This window comes from Solea solea, chromosome 16 (genome assembly GCF_958295425.1).
Source record: "Solea solea chromosome 16, fSolSol10.1, whole genome shotgun sequence".
Classification (NCBI taxonomy): domain Eukaryota; kingdom Metazoa; phylum Chordata; class Actinopteri; order Pleuronectiformes; family Soleidae; genus Solea; species Solea solea.
Window position 1 is genome coordinate 1,567,431 of NC_081149.1, and position 22,305 is coordinate 1,589,735.

The 22,305-nt window shown below is 38.9% G+C and overlaps 3 protein-coding genes across 12 annotated transcripts in view; 2 read left to right on the plus strand and 1 right to left on the minus strand.

The window, feature by feature from the left end:
• Positions 1-1,722: 1,722 nt before the first annotated feature.
• On the plus strand, positions 1,723-9,801 carry nosip (nitric oxide synthase interacting protein). 4 transcript variants are annotated; one of them, XM_058654482.1, is made up of 10 exons: positions 1,723-1,814; positions 1,981-2,103; positions 3,177-3,282; positions 3,592-3,673; positions 4,856-4,991; positions 5,400-5,551; positions 7,868-7,984; positions 8,723-8,793; positions 8,879-8,987; positions 9,305-9,801. In XM_058654482.1, exons 2-10 carry the CDS (start codon positions 2,034-2,036, stop codon positions 9,374-9,376), a joined length of 915 nt encoding a protein of 304 aa, XP_058510465.1. In that variant the 5' UTR covers positions 1,723-1,814; positions 1,981-2,033; the 3' UTR covers positions 9,377-9,801. The 4 variants fall into 4 exon arrangements, with proteins under 4 accessions (XP_058510465.1, XP_058510464.1, XP_058510463.1 ...); XM_058654481.1 differs by having other exon boundaries at positions 1,738-1,814; positions 1,968-2,103; XM_058654480.1 differs by having other exon boundaries at positions 1,762-1,814; positions 1,934-2,103.
• rcn3 (reticulocalbin 3, EF-hand calcium binding domain) lies at positions 9,745-21,204 on the minus strand. 4 transcript variants are annotated; one of them, XM_058654475.1, is made up of 9 exons: positions 21,167-21,204; positions 19,168-19,312; positions 17,422-17,645; positions 16,776-16,969; positions 15,914-16,086; positions 15,574-15,634; positions 15,370-15,464; positions 13,471-13,578; positions 9,745-9,959 (listed from the first exon to the last, which is right to left on the minus strand). In XM_058654475.1, exons 1-9 carry the CDS (start codon positions 21,187-21,189, stop codon positions 9,852-9,854), a joined length of 1,131 nt encoding a protein of 376 aa, XP_058510458.1. In that variant the 5' UTR covers positions 21,190-21,204; the 3' UTR covers positions 9,745-9,851. The 4 variants fall into 4 exon arrangements, with proteins under 4 accessions (XP_058510458.1, XP_058510456.1, XP_058510459.1 ...); XM_058654473.1 differs by lacking the exon at positions 9,745-9,959 and adding an exon at positions 10,901-11,364; XM_058654476.1 differs by lacking the exons at positions 9,745-9,959; positions 21,167-21,204 and adding exons at positions 10,901-11,364; positions 20,533-20,570.
• A 104-nt stretch (positions 21,205-21,308) lies between these two features.
• Positions 21,309-22,305, plus strand: part of abcc1 (ATP-binding cassette, sub-family C (CFTR/MRP), member 1) — a 30,405-nt gene continuing 29,408 nt past the window's right edge. For 2 of the 4 annotated variants that reach the window (XM_058654469.1, XM_058654470.1), the window contains exon 1: positions 21,309-21,490. In XM_058654469.1, coding sequence (XP_058510452.1) covers positions 21,443-21,490 — 48 coding nt within the window. In that variant the 5' untranslated portion in view covers positions 21,309-21,442. Of the gene's footprint in view, positions 21,491-21,635; positions 21,843-22,305 lie in introns of those variants that run through there. The other 2 variants (XM_058654471.1, XM_058654472.1) reach the window with 2 other exon arrangements.

A 22,305-nucleotide genomic window follows, 5' to 3' on the forward strand; every position in this document is an offset into this window, starting at 1 on the left:
AATCCGGCTCTGGCTGGGTGTATCATCACTCTGGAGGTCCAGACGTTCTCTAGCATGATAAAGGCTGCTCTTGCTTTCCTGATCCTGGCAGTCGTGTCCCTCTCAGTGCCCCCCTGATGGTCTACCACACTTCCCAAGTACACAAAGGACCCAGCCTCCTTGACTTCTTCCCCTCCAGTTGTAACTGCTGAGATGTTGCTTGTGTTGATCTTCATAAGTTTAGTCTTCTAGTCCAGATACAGGAGGTTGTTTTATCTTGCATCTGTTTTGTGGTTGTGTGAGAGGAGTGACAGATCGTCAGCATCTAGATCCTCTAGCTGTGTCCAAAGTCTTCACTGGATCCCTTCCAGTAGCAGTTGTCCTTATAATCCAGTCAGTAACCCTCATGTTAACCCTGTGTTCCCTACATTGACTGTCTCTCACAGTTTGAAGTTTTTTTTATCTCAATTATGACTTTGTTTCACACACACACACACACACACACACACACACACACACACACATGAGCGACTAGTGACTTGTAAAGCATTTGTTTTCAGTGTAACTCAGAATCAGTTGATTAAAGATTGGTTCAGTACTTCCTCCTGAGCACAGACTCGTCTGACACAGTCACTGAAACACAGCGGCAGGGTTTGTGACGCTGCTCGAGATCAGCAGTGCTGTCACTAAATAAACCAGACTCCAGATTGTCCTGGTTGTCTGCATTCTGACGACGTCAGGCATAGTGCCTACTTATTCTTATAAAATAAAAATACATTGTTAGACAGTATTCAATTCTTCTAAAAATAACATTCACGTTTTACATTCCACAAAACTGTCCAGAAACATTTGTGGTAAAAGGAAGAAGCCGGACTTTTAATGAAACTGTCTAAATTAGGGGTCAAGGGAAGAATGTATCAGAAGATTAAGAAAAATACAAGTTAGAGTAGGGGAAACATTCAATGTAATATTTAGTAGAAAACGTAACTCCTCAGGGAAGCATAATAAGTCCTTTATTATTTTTCCATCATGATAAATGACATTTATAAAGGAATGGAAAAGGATTCTGGATTTTCTTCATTTGCAGACGATGGGGCAATTTGGAAGAAGGGAAGAAAAAATAGAAGGGTGGGCATATAAATGTGACTTTACATTTTCAGTTAATAAAACAAAGACGATGATATTTACAAATAAAATCATTAATGATGGAGTAAAACTGGAATTATACAATGAGGAGTTGGAGAGAGTGAAATACTTCTAGGGATATGGATTGATGACAATGTCACATGGAAGCTACATATTCAGAAATGAATGGACAGTGTGTGTGTGTGTGTGTGTGTGTAGGCATGTGTATGTACAGTTATGCATGTATATAATATATATATATATATACACTGTATATATATTATTTATTTTGTATTTACAGTAGCAAAGGATTTGGCAGACACTTTTATCCAAAGCGACATACACATTTTTCCTTTTATTTTGTTTCATTTTATTTTATTTTATTTCATTTCATTTCATTTCATTTCATTTCATTTCATTTCATTTCATTTCATTTCATTTCATTTCATTTTATTTTATTTTATTTTATTTTATTTTATTTCATTTTATTTTATTTTATTTTGAAGTAATAGTTCAGTTCGCTCCGCATTTTGATCCACACTCCATACCAGATGGTGGCGGTAATGACTCCATACCAGATGGTGGCGGTAATGACTCCATATCGTAGTTATGCTAACCGCTCTTAGACCTCAGAAAAGAAGAAGAAGCAGAACAGGAAGTAGCGTCACTTTCGCATGTGTGTGTTTCCGGTACAGATCTGAAAGTAGAAGGTAAGAAACAGTGAATTCTTCGCTTTGTCTAACATTGTTAATAAATTCAGCTTCAACTGTTACAGTCTGCGACTGTTTGTCGTGTCAAATGTGAGCTTTACTCCAGGTACTTACTCCAGGTACCACGTGTTTACCTTTCGTCGCTAACGTTAGCATCACTGCTCAGTGCTACATACACATCAGGCGAGTGACGGAGAAAAAGCCCAAGTTTAAGCAACTATGACCCGACACGGGAAGAACTGCACGGCTGGAGCGGTTTACACTTACCACGAGAAGAAGAAGGACACTGGTGAGTAAAGTGGATTAACGCTAAGTCAACTATACAACACAGGATTTACATTTCCCTTTACTGCATATATGCTTAAGCGAGGGTCCACAGTCCGTGTGTTTTACGGACAACAGATTTTAGTTTGAAGAAAATTAAACCAAAATCACAAAACGAGCCGTTTACACATAGAAAATGAACCATCGTTGAAAAGAGAAAACGACACAACGATCTGTTGTCTGGATGTGCAAAGAAACGGTTTGGTTTTTTAACTTTGCACAGTTGATTCTTTTCTTTTCTGAGGTTTTATCTGGTATGGAGTGTGCATCGAAATGTTGATCTAACTGAACTATTACTTAAAAATACAATTAATAGTAAATAATAATTATATATATATATATATACACACACACACTACAAAAAACATGTGTAACACACATACATACATCCAATATCCTCCTAATCAACTTTGTGATTTTATGAAGTGAAGTAATATCTTGTAAAACTCCTCATCAATGTCTCAGAACTTTTGAGTCATTACTTGTCTGACATTGTGTTTCAAGCAGAGTTTATTTTGTTGTGACGCGGAAACTATCGGTATGACGCCGTTGCGTTGTACCCGGCAGTCATAAGTGCTGCAGTCTAAACATGTATTTACACAAATTTACTAGTTTTATTTCACAAAACCAACTGAAAGCCCAACCCAATAGTGTAAAATAGAGAGTATAGGACGGCAGATGTAAGTGGACTGACAGCTGTTGAGCCACATTAGTGTTCACTAATGGTAATGTAGGAACTCCCAATGGCATTAATGCAAAATCAATCTGATCAACTGTATCTAGTAAAACAAAAAGATGTTGATAAACCCCTTCACTATTCATTTATGGAAATCAGCAAGTAAGCATGTGTACTGAGTAGTTAATTGGTTAAGAAATGTTATGAATTAAAATCCCCAATTTCTCCAATATGTTTATGAACCTTATTGTAATTCTGTTGTTAAGCAGAAGCTCTGAAGTCCATGGTCAGTGACTGTGTCAGTGACTGTGTGTTTCTCGTACACCGTGTTTGAGTGTGTGTGCGCTTACTTTCCTCCTCAGCTGCATCTGGTTATGGAACACAGAGCATTCGACTGGGAAAAGATGCAATCAAAGACTTTGACTGCTGTTGTCTGTCCCTTCAGCCTTGTGAGACTCCTGTCGTAACGTAGGTTTCTCTCTGCACCACACACACACACACACACACACACATTTACTGATGTTATACAGCTTTTCCCTCAGACCACACAGCAATTTGTGTGTGTCTGTGTGTGAGAAAAAGAGCTGCCTGCACAGGGAGATAAATGAACGCAACAATATGCTATGTTTTTAAATTGCGTTGGGAGGAAAAGATGGAATCAATTTGTGTTGTTCATTGTTGATTCTGTGACGGCCCGTTGCACATTTGTTAATGTTAGGGAAGTGCTGCTATATGTCATAATCACATAATATGGTGTGTCTTGTCTGCTCTCCTCAGGCCAGATGGATACTTGTATGAGAAACAGGCCATTCTGGAATACATTCTTCATCAGAAGACACAGATTGCCAAAAAAATGAAGGTAAAACATGCACGTCTGACAACTTCTACACAACATGTGATCACACGCCACTTGCATGGCTTAGTAGAGAGTTGTGAAAGTTTGAGTAAAGCCCTAAAATGATTTCATTCCTCAAACAAAGCACAGAGAAAACTTTTGCATGTGAAGTTGGTAAAATGATCAATCTTATCAAACATCTAGCTCGTAACAGTATCCTGTATCCTGTGTCCTCCACCTCAGGTAGGAACCAACAATGAGTCACTTGAATTGTGCCAACATTTAAAGAGAATGGTAATTATGTTGCCAGTTAAAAGATAAATTCTGTCAGAAATGGTTCAATCATTATTTAGAAAATAGACATGTATTGATTCAGTCTGAGCATAGCCTCCTTCAAGTACATACAGTATATTCAATATATGAACACACATCCATTCACATAATATCCACTTTAAAATTGTAACAGCTACAGCAAATCATCCTCTACTTTCGCCTAAGAGGACAAGACAAAAGTTCTGTTTATAAATATTCAAATGTATTATAAGATGACTCTTCAAAATAAATGCTTTCAAATTGTACTCTAAAGTCTTCATTCTTTACTTCTTTACTTCTTTAAGACGGTAACAAAAGTATCATAGAAATATCAGATATAAAAGTCGCTGTGATATTGTACGGATACCCATCCCTCATGGTTAGAAAAGTCAGAAGATTTATTTAACTAGGTGTAAACATCATGACAGGAAGTAGTATTCTGTGGTGTCATCTTTCAACTTGAAGGTTGTGGTTTTGATTCCTGACTCCACTCGTCTACATGCTGATGTGTCCTTGGTCAAGACACTTGATGTATGAAAGTGTGAGTGAATGGGTGAATGGCAAAACTGTAGTGTAAAGCAGCTTTGAGTGGTCATCAAGACTAGAAAAGATCTATATAAATACATTTACCATTCACCTTCCAAACATGTTAGGGTTATTCAAACTGGAATTGATCCCTGGGCTGGTCCCAGTAGGAAGGTTCCTGGTAGAGGATGGTTACAATCGATTCATAAAGTTACCTATCCTGATCAATAATTCTCACATTTGGCTTTAGCAAGTTTAGAGACAAATCTCAGTGTGTGCGTGTGTGTGTGTGTGTGTGTGTGTGTGTGTGCTTTCAAACTGAGTTTCCTCTTTGCATTGAAACTGTGTTTTTCTCTCATTACTCTGTAGCTGTATGAAAAGCAGAAGAAAGCCCAGAAGAGCAGCAGCCAGCTGGAGTCCAAGTCAGAGGAAAGAGAGAAGGTGGAGAGGTTCAAAACCATGGAGAACAGCATCGTATCCAAACCCATCAATCCATTCACCTCTGGTACATATTCCCATTATTATTATAGTGCTTTAGTCCACACCACGCTAACAAGATCAGAGTGAAGCCGCTCAGTTTATACTTGGTCATCACCTTGTAGAGTATTTGCAAAATCATATGTTGTGATATACTCACAACCGCTCTAGTAAGGCACTTGGCACCATCTAGTGGACTGACACCGCACTTGGTCTTTATGTTAATCCACAAAATGTTGAAAACGTAACACAAATATGCCTAAAGAAAAATCTAAACTTGGTGTCCCAACAGTGATATGATATAAACCCTACACCGCTATCATCTTCTAGTGTTTTAAGCTTCATCAAACTGAAGCTATGCCCATGCTAACCTGTGATACAACCCCAAACGAGTAAATAATGATCAATGATTCTTTTCAACCATTTTCTCTCCCAGAGCAGAACAAAGGCAGCGACAAGAGCAGGACAGACGGCAGCTCAGCAGAATCCTCCACTGGCTCTGCAGCTGCTTCCTCCAGCCAGAGCCTTCCTAGTTTCTGGATTCCCTCTCTGACCCCAGAGGCAAAGCCCACTCTGCTCAAGAAACCAGTGAGTCACTTGTCACGTAGGTCTGAGGCAGCAGCTTTTTATTCTGATTTACTAAATTAAATGAGAGGGAAAAAAAGGTTAGAAGTGAATTAAGGATTTGTAGAACAGCGACACCCGTGTAACGCTACTTAAACCGTGCCGGCTCGCCACGGCACGGTTTGAAGGTGACATAGACCGGAAGCTCCAATTAACGCTGCGTTTGTGTGTGTATCTGCGTCATTACCTCGTTTATGAAACCCTAAAGTTTCAGAACAAACAGTTCAGCCACTGCTGAGAAAATAGTGTTGTATTGTTTTCCTGGGCTCTGCGAAGCGGATCGACACTTCCTTAATTTGATGTCGTCATCAGAAATCCTCACCACCGTAGCGCCTCCCTGTGCGGGCACTAGTCCGGGCACATCCGGTTGCGTACATTCAACCGCAGAAGAAGAAGAAGAACTACTCTCGTTGTAGCTGCTGAGATGCAGAGCATCCACCGTGCCAGAGGGGGAGCTGTGTATCTGAGCGCTGGCCTATCTATTACGTCACTTCCAGGTACCTGGCCAATCACAAGACAGTAGGAAAGCTCTCGTTGGCTGGCCAATCACAGCAACTGTTTGGTCTGAAACAGCGCGGCTGACGAGAGCGTCAGTGAGGAGATATTTTGATCGGCTCGTTTGCAGCGATTAGGAGGTTTTTAATCATGAAAACAAGTTAATATATGTAAGTAGACCTCCATAACTAACATATATGTGTGATACAAGCATTCTATGTCGCCTTTAAGTAGCGTTTCCACTAGCATAGTACTAGGTACTATTTTTAGTACCTGCTCCGGCGAGGTTCCAAGCGTTCTTAAGCAGGTTCTATGTGATGATTGGTCAGACTGCTGGCCGCTGACTGGCCTGAGTCCCGTCACAGGAAAAGACGTCCCACACACAAATCAAGATGAACAGCGTCGAACTGTACATCACTTAAAACTACTTAACAATCCTAACAACGCGGGGAAACCTCTATGTTCAACAGGAGTCTTTTAAAGTGGAGTGGTGTATTTAGGGACAGCACCGCTCATCGTGAGCCACAGACCGCTGACACTGTAGTCTGTGGAGTAGGAGGCTGTACTCTGGAGACTGTGGACAGAAATCAAGCCCAACTGTTGAGAAGTTAAAACCACACTTTCACTCAGCCGTACAGTGATGTCTCCGCTCACGTTAAGTAGGTACTTTTTTGTAGTGGAGATGTAACCTAATCGTGTCGTGGCGAGGCGACGCGAGGCGAGGCGGTGGAAATGCGCCATCAGTGAGCTGAGCCATACCAAATGGAGTTGAGCAGTGGTAGTTATAGACCAGCAGCTCCCATGTTTTCACAATCTAGAAACGACTTTGGGGTGAGACGACAAAGTAGTTTTCAAACTTCAGTTTCCAGACAGAAAAGTCTGTTTAAGGGGGAAATAAATGGTGAACATGGCGTCTCCTCGTGTCCCTGCTGGCACTCACTCTTTCAGTGAGAGGTAACAGCAGCACATGTGCTGTGTCAGTACCTCACACTAACACGCACTTTAAAGTAGACACGACTCGTGTGCATGTGTGACACACGCACACACACGCACACACACACAGTGTTTGGACCTTGATGTGAGGTGTTTTGTTTGGATGTTGATGGCGTGGCGTCCTCGTGCTGTTTGTTTTGTGTGTGTCTGGTTCACGCTGACACCGTTAGAAAAGTAAAGGCAGCTCGACCCTGGATCCAAACTGGGATTACAACATTATGTGAAGTTTCAGAAATGGAAAGTTTCCACGAGATTTCACAGGACTTAATATAATAATAATAATAATAATAATAATAATAATAATAATAATAATAAACTGGAAATGTTTGGGAACTTGAATATAGCTTGTAAATAAAATATTATAGCATAATTTTGAATGATTAGAACAATAAATGATTAGAACAATTAAAACAATGATTAGATGCAAATACTGTTGAGTGTCATTCCTCCATCACAGAGCCAGAAACTTGAGCTATTGACTAAATGAAGGTAATATGATGACATGAGGTCGATATTTGATCAAGATGAAATAAAAACCTATTACAGTAGCTAGCAGCTATGCTAAATGTTAGCTAGCAGCATTTTATTAAAGCTTTCTTAAAAGTATTTAAAATAATTTGTACAACATCACTAACAAACTCTCTTTATGTCTGTGTTGCACACCAGCTAATGTTGATGCTAACTCTTTGTTTATGTGTAGAAAACAAAGACAAACACATTAATGTTGTTCCAGGTTTGAAGAGTAAAGTTCATTCATTCACTCTCTCACTCTCTCTCTCCTGTGTCCACCAGAGTAAAGCTGTGCTGTGTCCCATGTCAGGACGAGCCATCAAGATGAATGAGCTCGTCACCGTGCGCTTCACTCCCATCGAGCCCAGTCTCCACCGCGTGGCTTTGCTCACCCGCCAAGTCAGTTTATGTCAACGTCCGTCTCCATCATAAGAAGAAGATTATCACTATTACACTAGTACTGTTATCTAGTAAACAAATGGTTTATCAATGATAGCATTTATAAAAACAGACAGGTGGGGACAGACCAGAGACCAGGACAGGAGACAGGTGGGGACAGACCAGAGACCAGGACAGAGGAGAGACCAGGACAGGACAGAGGACAGGTGGGGAGAGAGGAGAGACCAGGACAGAGGACAGGTGGGGACAGAGGAGAGACCAGGACAGTTAGTCAGTGATGACATGTCATTTATATGAGCAGCAGCAGAGACTATTGATAAACATTATACTGATGTGGACTTTTAATTATAGCGTCATAATAATGGTGATGATACTGTATGTATGATAATAACACACAGCAGCATTATGGGCTTTAGTGTCTTGTCCTAGTTCACCTCGTCCTGTAGACTAGCAGAGCGTGGAGTTGAACCCTCAACCTTCCAGTTGATGACTCGCTCTACCACTGACCCGCTGTCATATTTATATTTATATATGTGTGTGTATATATATCTATATATATGTATATATATATATATGTATATATGTGTGTATATATGTATATATACATATACATACATACATACATACATATACACACACATATATAGTACAGAGAAATATGAGTGTAAATACATATTTGTTGAAACCACAGTGTGTGTGTGTGTGTGTGTGTGTGTGTGTGTGTGTGTGTGTGTTCAGGACAGGTATGTGTGTGCGGTCACCAGAGACGCCCTGGCCAACAGTGTCCCCTGTGCCGTCCTACGACCCTCGTGAGTGCCAGCGTGTCCAAACCCGTCTGTGACCCATGCTGACTGGTGTTGTGTCAGTGAATGTGACTCTGTGTCCTCTCCTCAGGGGAGCGGTGGTGACTCAGGAGTGTGTGGAGAAGTTAATCAAGAAAGATATGACTGATCCATTAACGGGGGACAAACTGTCCGACAGAGACATTATACCCCTGCAGAGGGTATGTGTCCACTCGTGTCCACTTCTATTGTAATGAACATCTGTGTCCACACTTGTTAGGGATCATATGGTCCAAAAATGTCTTGTTAAATACTGTCAACAGGAACCAGCCTTAGACAAAAATGCTCTTACTGAAAACATGGCAAAAATACTGTTTTATGTAAATGATCTCATTTATGGACTTTGGTGTGGCAGAGTGAACGGGTGGAGCTAGACTGGCTCCACCTGACGCTCGGCAGACTGTCGACAGAAACATCACTGCTGTGTCTGTGTTGTGATGTGAGCGTGATGCTAATGACCTGCGTGTCGTTCTGTCAGGGTGGAACTGGCTTTGCTGGATCCGGCATCGACCTCCGTGCCAAAGAAGCTCGTCCAGTGATGCAAGTGTGAGACGGCAGAGTCTGTGTATATTCTCCTGTAGCTCAGTCAGAGTGGGGACAGAGGACAATGTGTCCTTTGTGTCACACTCTCTTCTGTGCTTTATTGTTTTTCCTCTCCCTGAAACACTTTGACATGTTTTTTTTCTTTTTTTTACGACTATAAAAGAAATGGATGTTCCGTCAGTCGCGTGAAACACACATCGCAGTTTAGGACAACACAAAGGAGTGGAGTCAAATGAACTGATCCTTAAAATGGATATGTATAGGATTAATATCTGATTCTTTTTTTAAGGCTTGTCAAATGTCTGATCTTAGGGAAGAGGATGAGGAAACAAATATTTGACTTCTCATGTCAATTATAACCACGTATTTTGTGAATTATGTTTTTTCCTTTTAATCTCACATGGATAACAGTAAAGTTATTGTACCCCTGTGTTCAACTGTCAGTTATTTCATTGATTATAATTTTTGCTGGAATTAGTGTTTCACAGTTCATCATGTTCATCCACCCTCATCCCTCCATAATCTGTGATGGTGCTGGTCTTGATGAAGTCCATCTTGTCCAGCAGCTCCGACAGCAGCAGACGGCCGTCCTGAGAAGTAGAGCAGAAGATGGAGACAGTTTGTATTTGCTCTCTGGAGCTCACTGAGTAACACTGTTATCGCTGATGTTAAAATACAGTGGTGTAAAAAAGCTAAGTCAGCTACAGACTTCACAGGAGGCAGATTTATTCTCAACAAGATCATTTGCTCTCATCCTCCTTTTCCTCACAAACACACTGGAGATCAAAATTACAGCAACAACCTGCCACTTCCTGAACGTGAAGGTCACTGCCGAGTTAACATCATTAGTTTCATCATCCAAACATCAACCGGTCAGTTAGATCCCGTCCCCACTAAACTGTTTAAAGATGTGTTTCCTTTCATTAACAGCTGTATATTCATCTGTCCTTATTAACTGGACGTTTAAAACCACTTCTCAAAAAAGTGACTCTTGACCCGGATGTTTTAGCTAATTACAGATCTATATCTAATCTTCCCTTCTTTCTAAAATCTTAGAAAAGCACTTTAGGGGCCTGTTTGAAGATTTTCAGTCAGGTTCATCAGTCACGACATCATAGCACAGAAACATATCAGATGTAATGTTAAACTTTGTGACTGTTCTCTGGAGGAAAACAAACTTCCACAGAGTTATTCCCTGCCTGGATGCGTTTGGTTACCTGCAGATGCATCAGTGATCCACACCCTTCAGGGACCCTGGGACTTGCTGTCATTTAATACATGGGTAGAACCTAGAATGTCCTGGTGTAGACTGAGGCAGATTTATTCTCTCCTCACAAATACTTCAGACACTGATGACAGTGACGTGAGTTAGAATGTATGGAATGAAATGTGAACATAATGAAGCTGAGTTAGTTTCCTGCAGCGTTACCGCTGCTGAGGTCAGTACACAGACCAGGATCACGATCAAAGATCAAAGAACAGGCAGGAAATGAGAAATACACACAATCACTCTCTGAATGATGCAGAATCAAAATAAAACATTGTTGGAAAAAATGAACTATTTTATTCAACAGTCAAGTTCAGAAAAAGTGGGTCATCAAATCTCTTTGTTTCCGCATGTGTTTTGAATCCACTTCAGTCAGTTCACGTTCACGTAATTCTCACAATAAGATATGCAACTAAAACAAAGACCAGCAGCACCTGTACTCACATACACAGTATGTGATTGCATGCTGAACTAAGAATGTCTGTGTGACTTTGTGTATGAATGCAGATCAAAGACGACAGTTTACCCCCCTTCAAAAGACCCAAATACCCCTGTGACCAAACCATCTATAGTAATACAAATATAAGCCAAAAGAGCTTCTGTTGGAGTGTGAAGGCTCATCAAAGTTCATCGTGTCTCTTCGTTAAATCTTCCCCATAATTGGTGGCCTGGCTGCCCACAAACATGTTCCAGTTGGCCAGAATCTCCTTCTTGGTTACTTTCTGATCCTGTTATTGATTAGATTGGTTTGTGATTGAAAGACAGAGGAGGAGGAGCAGCGGAGAGAGGAGAAGAAAGAAAGAGAAAATTGTTAACAATTATGTGATAATTAACCCACTTATTCCCATCATGTAAATGAATCCACCAAATTTTGTGTACATGCGTTATATAATAACATGATATCATAATAACATGATAACGTAATAACATGATATCATAATAACATGATAACAATAACATAATATCATAATAACATATCATAATAACATGATGTCATAATAACATGATATCATAATAACATGATAACATAATAACATGATATAATAACATGATATCATAATAACATGATAACATAATAACATGATATCATAATAACATGATATCATAATAACATATCATAATAACATGATATAATAACATAATAACATGATATCATAATAACATGATAACATGATATCATAATAACATGATAACATGATATAATAACATGATATCATAATAACATGATATCATAATAACATAATAACATGATATCATAATAACATGATAACATGATATCATAACATAATAACATGATATCATAACATAAGATGATATCATAATAACATGATATCATGATAACATAATATCATGATAACATAACATGATATCATAATAACATATAATAACATGATAACATGATATCATAATAACATGATATCATAATAACATAATAAGATGATATCATAATAACATAATAACATGATATCATAATAACATAATAAGATGATATCATAATAACATAATAACATGATACCATGATAACATAATAACATGATATCATAATAACATGGAAACATGCTATCATAATAACATGATATCATAACATGATAACATGATATCATAATAACATGATAACATAATAACATAATAACATGATAACATGATATCATAATAACATGATATCATAATAACATGATAACATAATAACATGATATCATAATAACATGATATCATAATAACATGATATCATAATAACATGATATCATAATAACAAAAAACATGATATCATAATAACATGATAACATGATATCATAACATGATAACATAATAACATGATATAATAACATGATAACATGATATCATAATAACATGATATCATAATAACATGATGTCATAATAACATAATAACATGATAACATGATAACATGATATCATAATAACATAATAAGATGATATCATAATAACATAATAACATGATATCATAATAACATAATAACATGATATCATAATAACATAAGATGATATCATAATAACATGATATCATGATAACATAATAACATGATATCATAATAACATGATAACATGATTTCATAATAACATGATATCATAATAACATGATAACATGATATCATAATAACATAATAACATGATATAATAACATGATAACATGATATCATAATAACATGATGTCATAATAACATAATAACATGATATCATAATAACATGATAACATGATATCATAATAACATAATAAGATGATATCATAATAACATGATATCATAATAACATAAGATGATATCATAATAACATAATAACATGATACCATGATAACATAATAACATGATATCATTATAACATGGAAACATGCTATCATAATAACATGATATCATAACATGATAACATGATATCATAATAACATGATAACATAATAACATGATAACATGATATCATAATAAAATGATATAATAACATAATAACATGATAACATGATATCATAATAACATAATAACATAATGTTAAGTCTTGTTTCACTGCATTCACTCATCGGGTTCTTAACAATCGTGAGCTTTTTCTTGGATTGTTAACTAATAGTCTTTGTTGCCATTTTGATTAAATGCCACTTATATCAATATTTCTCTTCATTTAGTCAGATTATCAGTTAATCCTCTCCTAGTCAGTTAATCCTAGTGAGTGTCTCACTCACTAACCAGTGACAGGCGTCGTCATGATCACTTTATTTGGAGGTTTTGAAGAACAACACTGTTCGTGATATGACGTTCCAACAATGAAAACAGTCATGAGTTGCAGCTCGAGCACATGATGATGACAGTGAGTGTGTGACGTGACTCTACCTTGTCTGTGTCCGTCTCGTGGATCAAGTGTTTGGCTTCATTGTCGGCATGGTCCACCTCCTCAGGCAGAATCCACGTGGCCACCTCACCAGCGTCCAGGTAACCGTCCTGCACAACACACACACACACACACACACGTGCCTTAATGTAAGAACACTCCACAAACAACACAACAGCACAACAGCACAACACACACACACGTGCCTTAATGTAAGAACACTCCACAAACAACACAACAACACACACACACGTGCCTTAATGTAAGAACACTCCACAAACAACACAACAACACACACACACGTGCCTTAATGTAAGAACACTCCACAAACAACACAACAGCACAACACACACACACGTGCCTTAATGTAAGAACACTCCACAAACAACACAACAACACACACACACGTGCCTTAATGTAAGAACACTCCACAAACAACACAACAACACACACACACATGCCTTAATGTAAGAACACTCCACAAACAACACAACAGCACAACACACACGTGTCTTAATGTAAGAACACTCCACAAACAACAAAACAACACAACACACACGTGCCTTAATGTAAGAACACTCCACAAACAACACAACAACACAACACACACACACGTGCCTTAATGTAAGAACACTCCACAAACAACACAACAACACACACACACGTGCCTTAATGTAAGAACACTCCACAAACAACACAACAACACACACACACGTGCCTTAATGTAAGAACACTCCACAAACAACACAACAGCACAACACACACGTGTCTTAATGTAAGAACACTCCACAAACAACACAACAACAACACACACACACGTGCCTTAATGTAAGAACACTCCACAAACAACACAACAACAACACAACAGCACAACAACCCAACAGTACAACAGTGGTCCCAGTGTACAAACACACATATGATGTGTATTTTACAGAGCTTTTGTTGTGTGCTGGCACAGCCGTCAGGAGCAGGTATTTTGTATTTGTACAATATCAGTAGTATTTTATAAAAACTGTGATTCCCTCCCTCCCTCAGTTTTTCACTGACTTTCACTGACTCCAGGTTTGTCGTACACTGAGTCAAATGGTTCAAGGAGGTTTGAAACCCCAACCCCAGTGGTGCACTTCACTACACTCACCCACAGGGGGCGAGACTTCATTCCCAGAATGCAAACACGGTGTCCGCCGTCTTTGCTAACAGTGATGCTAAGCGGCTCTTGCTCTGCAGAGTAAACTGAGAACGACGATGATCGAGCTGTTGTTTCATAGTTCAAATAGCATTTTATATTTATTCTATATTTAATTCCCCGCAGGGATTTGTGTGTTTGTGTGTTTGTGTGTTTACACACGAGCGCTGTCTGCGTTTAAACTTGACACAGCCAGACCCTCGCGGGGCCGCCAGTGCAGTGCATGCTGGGAGTTGTTGTTGTTCATCTACATGAGCCAAAATGACTTTTTTCTGCCTTTCTCGACCAAGAAGACACTTCAAATATTATTTCACATTCCTACGACATAGATGAGTCACTTTTAATAGACGTTCACCTTCCTCTAAGTGTCTTGCTCAAGGACACATTGGTAGACTTGCGGGAACTAGGAATCGAAACCCACAACCGTCCTTGCTCTACCAATGCTAGTCAGTTATATTGATGTATGTTCTAACTCTTCACTAATCCAAACTAACTCTAAAGCTCTGTCAAATGTAAGTGTTGCTGCCAGTGGAGACACAAGAGAAACCAGATCCCTGCTTCAGTCTGAAATCATCACAATATATGACATGTTGGGTTTGTCTTCTTCACCATCATTGTCCACTCTGGACTCACTCACTTAGTTTATGTTCAGTCTCAGTCTCAGTCTCAGTCCTGAATGAAGACAGCGCACACACACACATATGTGTTTAATTACCTTGTTGACATCTCTGAACTCTAGGAAATGTTTTTTCTCCGTCTGGACCCACTCAGGCTCGTGCTCCCCGCTCTCAGGTGTGCTGTACATGTCACCTGTGGAGCAGCCACACACACACACACACACACACACACATCACAGCAGACGGTGTCAAGGTTTCAGAGAAGAGGAACGAGTGAGCGAAGACAAAATGGAGTCACTTACCGATATATTCTTCCATGCTGATCTTTCCATCGCCGTTCTTATCGATGTCTTCGATGGTTTCCTACACGAGGAAACAGACACGATGAGGATTCTCATCCACAAGTCATTTATGTTTTCTAGAGCTGAAACGACTCATCGCTGCATCGCTTATCAATCGATTACTAATTTGATCATCGATGAATCGGTTTGTTTTTTTTCATGATTTCCGATTGTTTCAGCTTCTTAAATGTGAATATTTTCTTCATTTCTTTGCTCTGCAGAACAAAGAAATCCTTCAAAGTCAATCATTTCGAGACATTTGAGATCATTTGAAACACGTGTAACATGTGACAGTGTTGACCTGCACGACGACGTTCTTCATGTAGTCAAACTCCTCAGGATGAAGGAAGGCGGTGAATTGCTCACGTGTGGCGACGCCGTCGCCGTCTCGGTCGGCTGTCTTGAAGCGCCGCTCGTCCCGCGTGAGCATGGACTTGTAAGTGTCCTTGTCTTCAACGTCATCAAACTCCCCGTCTGAAAATACACCGCGACACATGTCACCTGCTTTCCTGTCAGTGTCATCACGCGTGTGATCACCTGAAGAGACTTCACTCTGTTACACTCAGTGATCTGTTCATTCATGGGTTTGATTATTTGTGTATTATTTGGTGATGAAGACTCTTCTGCTGATGATGAATATTTCCCCGTTGTAAAGATGAACGTCTATTAAAAGTGACTCATCTATGTTGTAAAAATGTGAAAGAATATTTGAAGTAAGTGTCTTCTTGGTCGAGAAAGGCTCATGTAGATGAACGACAACAACTCCCAGCATGCACTGCCCTCGCTGCCCTGCGTCGTGCATCCTCAGCCTCAGATGTTTGTTGTTTGTCACTCAAACCTTCGCAGGCAGCAGAGAAAGAGCCGTTCAGCCATTGAACGACGGGCTGACCAGATACAACCTACACTTCATCACACGGTGAGACTGAAAACTACAACCTCACAGTCCCAGTGACACCGGAGCGGCTGTAAACTGCTCCCTCATTGGTCGTTTCTTCATCACATTAGAAGTTGGTGACAGTTCCTGTGCACACTGATGTAAAGTCACTCTGGTGTGGAAAGCGAGCTTGAAGAAGTCTGTCTATCAACTAAATAAAGAAACTAAGCGATCTGTCTCTAAAGTAAGGCACGAGAAACAAGCGCATGCACCACAGAGGCAGAATTACCCAGGTAGAATCCGTAGGTGGTGTTTTTATATTCCTCCCAGCCAATCTTGCCGTCTCCATTCTTGTCATAGTCGTTCCAGTGTTTGTTGACGTTCTCCTCGATGTAGCGTCTCTGCCGGTGTCTGATCCAATACTGCAGCTCGGCGTGGCTGACGTAACCGTCTTTGTCTGTGTCGATGCGATCCACGATCTTCCTGTGGAGAGATGAGCTCAATGTTCTCATGGGATTCACTGAATTATGATTAAAGAAACATGTAATAATTCAACCTGAGGCGTCTCAAGACATTTTCATACATTTTCTACATAATCTTCATTCATTTGGTTCCTCTGTATTCAGAAGCTTTCAAAAATGTGCAGTAACCAAAAAAACACTGACATGACCAAGTTTTACTAAATGTTCTCTTACAAAAACATGTCGTTAAGTTTATTTCTGAGGAAAATCAGCACAAAAACAAGGATCTCAGTTCTGGAATGACAAGAGAGATGTATAAATAAAATAAGAGTGGTTTCCTGTATTATTGTAAGCAACAATCAATGAGTTATAACTCAGACCATCAAAAGCACATTTTTAAAGGACATGGGCTGAATATCGATCAACGGTCAAAATAAAACAAATAAATCAAGATGTGATTTTATGCCAACGTACGCTAATCTGTCTTTGCTCTCCTCTGGGGTCAGCTGGTCAAAGGTCTTGGCCTCCTCCTTGCCCAGGAAAGCCTCGTGGTCATACTGGAAGCCATGAGCATCATCGTGGGCGTGGTCACTCAGATCAGCGTGGTGATGGACGCGCTTCTCCTGAGGCGGCACGGCAACAGCTGCAGCTGCAAGGATGCAGACGGAGGCGAGCAACCGGGGCAACATCTGGACGGACTGAGGAGAGAAAACACAATAAATGAGTAAACAATGATCAGAGAAAGTCAATGTGTCCACATGACTGTTTTCTGTAGGATTTACACTTTTCTTTGTTCAAATCCACAGCACAGCGGTGAGGGGACACTCTGTGCCGCACACACTGACTGACACTGACCTGTTCAGTCTTTGTGATCAGCTGTGAGGGTGACGCAGAACCTACCGTGCCACACTGATAGGGGGCAGTGCTGAGCCACATAGTGACGTGCATCTGTCAACAGTGACAGAGATATTCTGGGAGCAGGATGAGGCGCATGGACTTATATATACATATATATATATATACACATATATATACATATATATATGTGTATATATATGTATATATATATATATATATATACACATATATGTGTATATATGTATGTATATATACACATATATGTGTATATATATACACACACACACACATAAAGGTAAAACCATACATGATTTTCAATTTTAATAAAAAAAGAGAGCGATCAGCCATAGACATGCTATGCTATCATTTTGCTGAACAGTATGGAATTGATTAAAGCATAATAAAAGCTTTTAAAACAACGTTATGTTTCATTTAAGGTCAAAATTGAAATAAATTGAAATATGAGCCTTTCTACAACTTCCACATGTTCACATAATGAACATTATAGTCATTGGTTACATCTTAGCTAAAGCAGACCTTTGTCAAAATGGATTTAGTTAAAACATTCCATGATTTATTCATGTATGTATCAGCTGTTATATACAGATACATCAGTGTCATCATCATTATAACACTGTGTGTGTGTGTGTGTGTAATGCTGCACTCCACAGGTTTGAATAAACAGAGGTGCAACATGATGACTGTTAACTGCCTTTAAACACCATCAGAAACAAGAGTTTTCTCAGTGTGTTCACACCATACTGTCCATCACCTGTGATATTCATTCATATCACCTGAGAACCTCAGCACCTGAGGTTCAGCCCTGATAAAAACCACAGAGAGTGACTTCACGTGCGCGTCCACGTGCGCGTACATGCCTACGGTTCCATTCAAACTCCATCAGTGTAACATTCCACGCATGCGTACAGCATCTCACATTCCATTCCTCATCAGAATATCAGCGTATTCTTGTATTCTGTGGGCGTTGAGTTTGTAACGTCAAGCAAGTTCCCATGGTTACCACGTTCTTCAAAGTGTCTTCCGACAAAACGTTCCATGTGTACATATATTCATCCTCACAGCAGGGCGCGCGCGCGTGCACAGGCATTTTGAGAGATTTGAGATCAAACATAAAAACCATGAAGCCATTAATATTATTCTGTGTGACTGATGTGTGTGTGTGTGTGTGACTGATGTGTCCTCAGTCCAACAATCTCATAGTGTTAGGGTAAAAAATGAAAGTTTGATGAAGGAGCTTCTGGAGTTCCACAGTTCCAGGGACAGCGTCTCCATCCACCCACAACATTCCATGTTTCTTCCCAACACGTGACACATTCATCAATAATGAAAGAATCAACTTACCAGCGTCTGCGCAGCCACACAACACCTTTGCACTGATTTGTGAACAGCGGATCTGCCTGCGTTGGCACTCTGCGCCTCTAAATACCAGCCTCTGGTGGGCGGGGCTTCTGCAGCACATAGCCAATCACGATCACCCTGACGGGATCTTGGACCAATACAAAATCAGGAAGTAGTAAGAAAATGCTGTCTCATTGGCTGTTTACCGCCACGTTGTCACAAAGTGTCAAGAACATTCATTTATATATTTATTTATTTATTGATTGATTTAAATTGTGTTTTTGACACTTTTTGTTGACCATGCACGTGTCAAAAAAGTGCTATTGTTATGTTTTTCATTTTTTCTACAGGGACCTTGGTTTTGTGAAAGGCGCTTTATAAATTTATAATGATAACAATAATAATACATGTATATATTGTATAATGTATATATATTTATATAAATGTCACAATTATGAGATAAAAAGTCGAAATTATGAGACAAAAAGTCACATTTATGATATAAAAAGTCACAATTATGAGACAAAAAGTCACAATTATGAGATAAAAAGTCACAATTATGAGATAAAAGTCTCAATTATGAGACAAAAAGTCAACATTATGAGATAAAAAGTCACAATTATGAGATAAAATGTCAAAATGATGATACAAAGTCACAATTATGAGACAAAGTCACAATTATGAGATAAAAAGTCACAATTATGAGATAAAAGTCACAATTATGAGATAAAAAGTCACAATTATTAGACAAAAAGTCAAAATTATGAGATAAAAAGTCACAATTATGACATACAAAGTCAATATGTTGTTGCCTGAATATGCCAGGCAACAAGTCGAGAATGTCATGCGCGACGTAACATCATGGACACATGAATAAACACACATGGAGTCTGATTTGACTGTCTAGAGCTAGACTATATCTCTGAGTTCTATCGGATGCTGAAACATGTTTTCCTTGTCAAAATGTCATAAAAAAAAAAAAAAAAAGGAAACGAAATGTATGATGATAATGGGGGCGGGACTAGTTAAGCTTTGCTTCTCCCGCATTCCCTTTCGGTTATGTATATTGTGTGAACTGCACTGTTATGTGATGAGTGATCTAAATGTCATGACCGAAATAAATAAATAAATAAATAAATAAATAAAATGATGATACAAAGTCACAATTATGAGATAAAAGTCACAATTATGAGATAAAAAGTCACAATTATGAGATAAAAGTCACAATTATGAGATAAAAAGTCACAATTATTAGACAAAAAGTCAAAATTATGAGATAAAAGTCACAATTATGAGATAAAAAGTCACAATTATGAGATAAAAAGTTGAAATGAGCCTGTAACATTACGTTAGGTAACGTTGTCTTACTGTTTAAATCTATAGATCGTCATTCACAACCTGGAACATTTTATCTCACATCACAATTATGAGATAAAATGTCAAAATGATGATACAAAGTCACAATTATGAGACAAAGTCACAATTATGAGATAAAAAGTCACAATTATGAGATAAAAAGTCACAATTATGAGACAAAAAGTCACAATTATGTGATAAAAAGTCACAATTATGAGACAAAAAGTCACAATTATGAGATAAAAAGTCGAAATTATGAGATAAAAGTCACAATTATGAGATAAAAAGTCACAATTATGAGACAAAAAGTCACAATTATGTGATAAAAAGTCACAATTATGAGATAAAAAGTCACAATTATGAGACAAAAAGTCACAATTATGTGATAAAAAGTCACAATTATGAGACAAAAAGTAACAATTATGAGATAAAAAGTCACAATTATGAGATAAAAAGTCACAATTATGAGATAAAAAGTCACAATTATGTGATAAAAAGTCACAATTATGAGACAAAAAGTCACAATTATGAGATAAAAAGTCGAAATTATGAGATAAAAAGTCACAATTATGAGATAAAAAGTCGAGATTATGAGATAAAAAGTCGAAATGAGCCTGTAACATTACGTTAGGTAACGTTGTCTTACTGTTTAAATCTATAGATCGTCATTCACAACCTGGAACATCAAGGGAACATTTCTGTGTGTCGTTGATCAGCTAACGGCTGTTCAGTGAAGGGTCAAAGTTTAGCACTAAAAACGAAGCTATTCCAAATGACCTGAAGGGGGCAGCAGTGCACTTCCGCCGCCTGTGATCTGCCGCTGACGGCAGCAGGAGAAGACCAGTCGTTACAAAACCAATGCTGAGCTGCGGGACTTAACTGCGGCGAATCAACACCTACAGCTGTGTTTGCACTGCTACGAATGGGCTTTGACAGGTTCTGTAGTGTAGACGGTTCCGATCCATTTTGGGTGAGTATAACTGCACGACATTACGCCGCTTTTCTTCACGTTACACGTCGGTTTTGGTTGAGATGCACATGCTAACAGAGCCGGTACCTTTCACTTCCGGATGAAACGTTGTTTGTCTTGTCCGCTCGCGCTGAAGCAGCGTTCGTGCTCCGCGCTCGTGCTCCGCGGGAAACGGCACAACTGTGACCTCGCTCGCGCTCTCTCTGTAACAGTGTTTAGAAGAATCTACAGCCTCTCTGGGACTCTCCAGTCCAGGTTTGAACAGTCGAGATGTTCTGGATCTCGACCTGGTCTAATGAGGTCTTAGATGCAGAAGAAGCAGTGAAACGTCAATTATTTTGCATTTTCACAAGTAGGTCAAATGTTTTACCTACAGAACTGTCCAGTCCTGGTTTGACAGTTTTCATCTTGATGTCTGTCCACGTGCAGAAGAAGCAGTGAAATATTCCCCTCATGTTACAAATGACATAAAAGACAGGGGGTCAGACAACTGTCAAGTTTATTTTCAAATCAACTTTAAAGCCTAAAACTCGGGGTCAAAGCACTAAGAGGTGTTTATATAATGTTTGATGAAAATGATTCACGTTGACAAGTGGTCGAGTGAATCGTCTTTCAACTTGAAGGTTGTGTGTTTGATTCCTGGCTGTATGAAAGTTAAACTGTAGTGTAAAGTGCTGTATAAATACAAACTATTTACATGTTTGTGATGTGGAAGATGGAATGATGCATCTTAAAATACTTATAACTAACAAAAGAAAGCCTGGATTTTGATAATATATTATAATACAACTATACATTAGAAATGAATAGTTGTA

Excerpts from the sequence above, each read along its gene's own strand:
- nosip (XM_058654482.1), top strand. The coding sequence starts at position 2,034 with ATGACCCGACACGGGAAGAACTGCACGGCTGGAGCGGTTTACACTTAC. Across the intron at positions 2,104-3,176 it reads CGAGAAGAAGAAGGACACTG|CTGCATCTGGTTATGGAACA; the intron begins GTGAGTAAAGTG and ends TTTCCTCCTCAG. Across the intron at positions 8,988-9,304 it reads ACATTATACCCCTGCAGAGG|GGTGGAACTGGCTTTGCTGG; the intron begins GTATGTGTCCAC and ends TCGTTCTGTCAG.
- rcn3 (XM_058654475.1), bottom strand. The coding sequence starts at position 21,189 with ATGACGATCTATAGATTTAAACA. Across the intron at positions 16,087-16,775 it reads CACCTACGGATTCTACCTGG|ACGGGGAGTTTGATGACGTT; the intron begins GTAATTCTGCCT and ends GTGTATTTTCAG. Across the intron at positions 9,960-13,470 it reads ACGAGACGGACACAGACAAG|GACGGCCGTCTGCTGCTGTC; the intron begins GTAGAGTCACGT and ends TCTACTTCTCAG.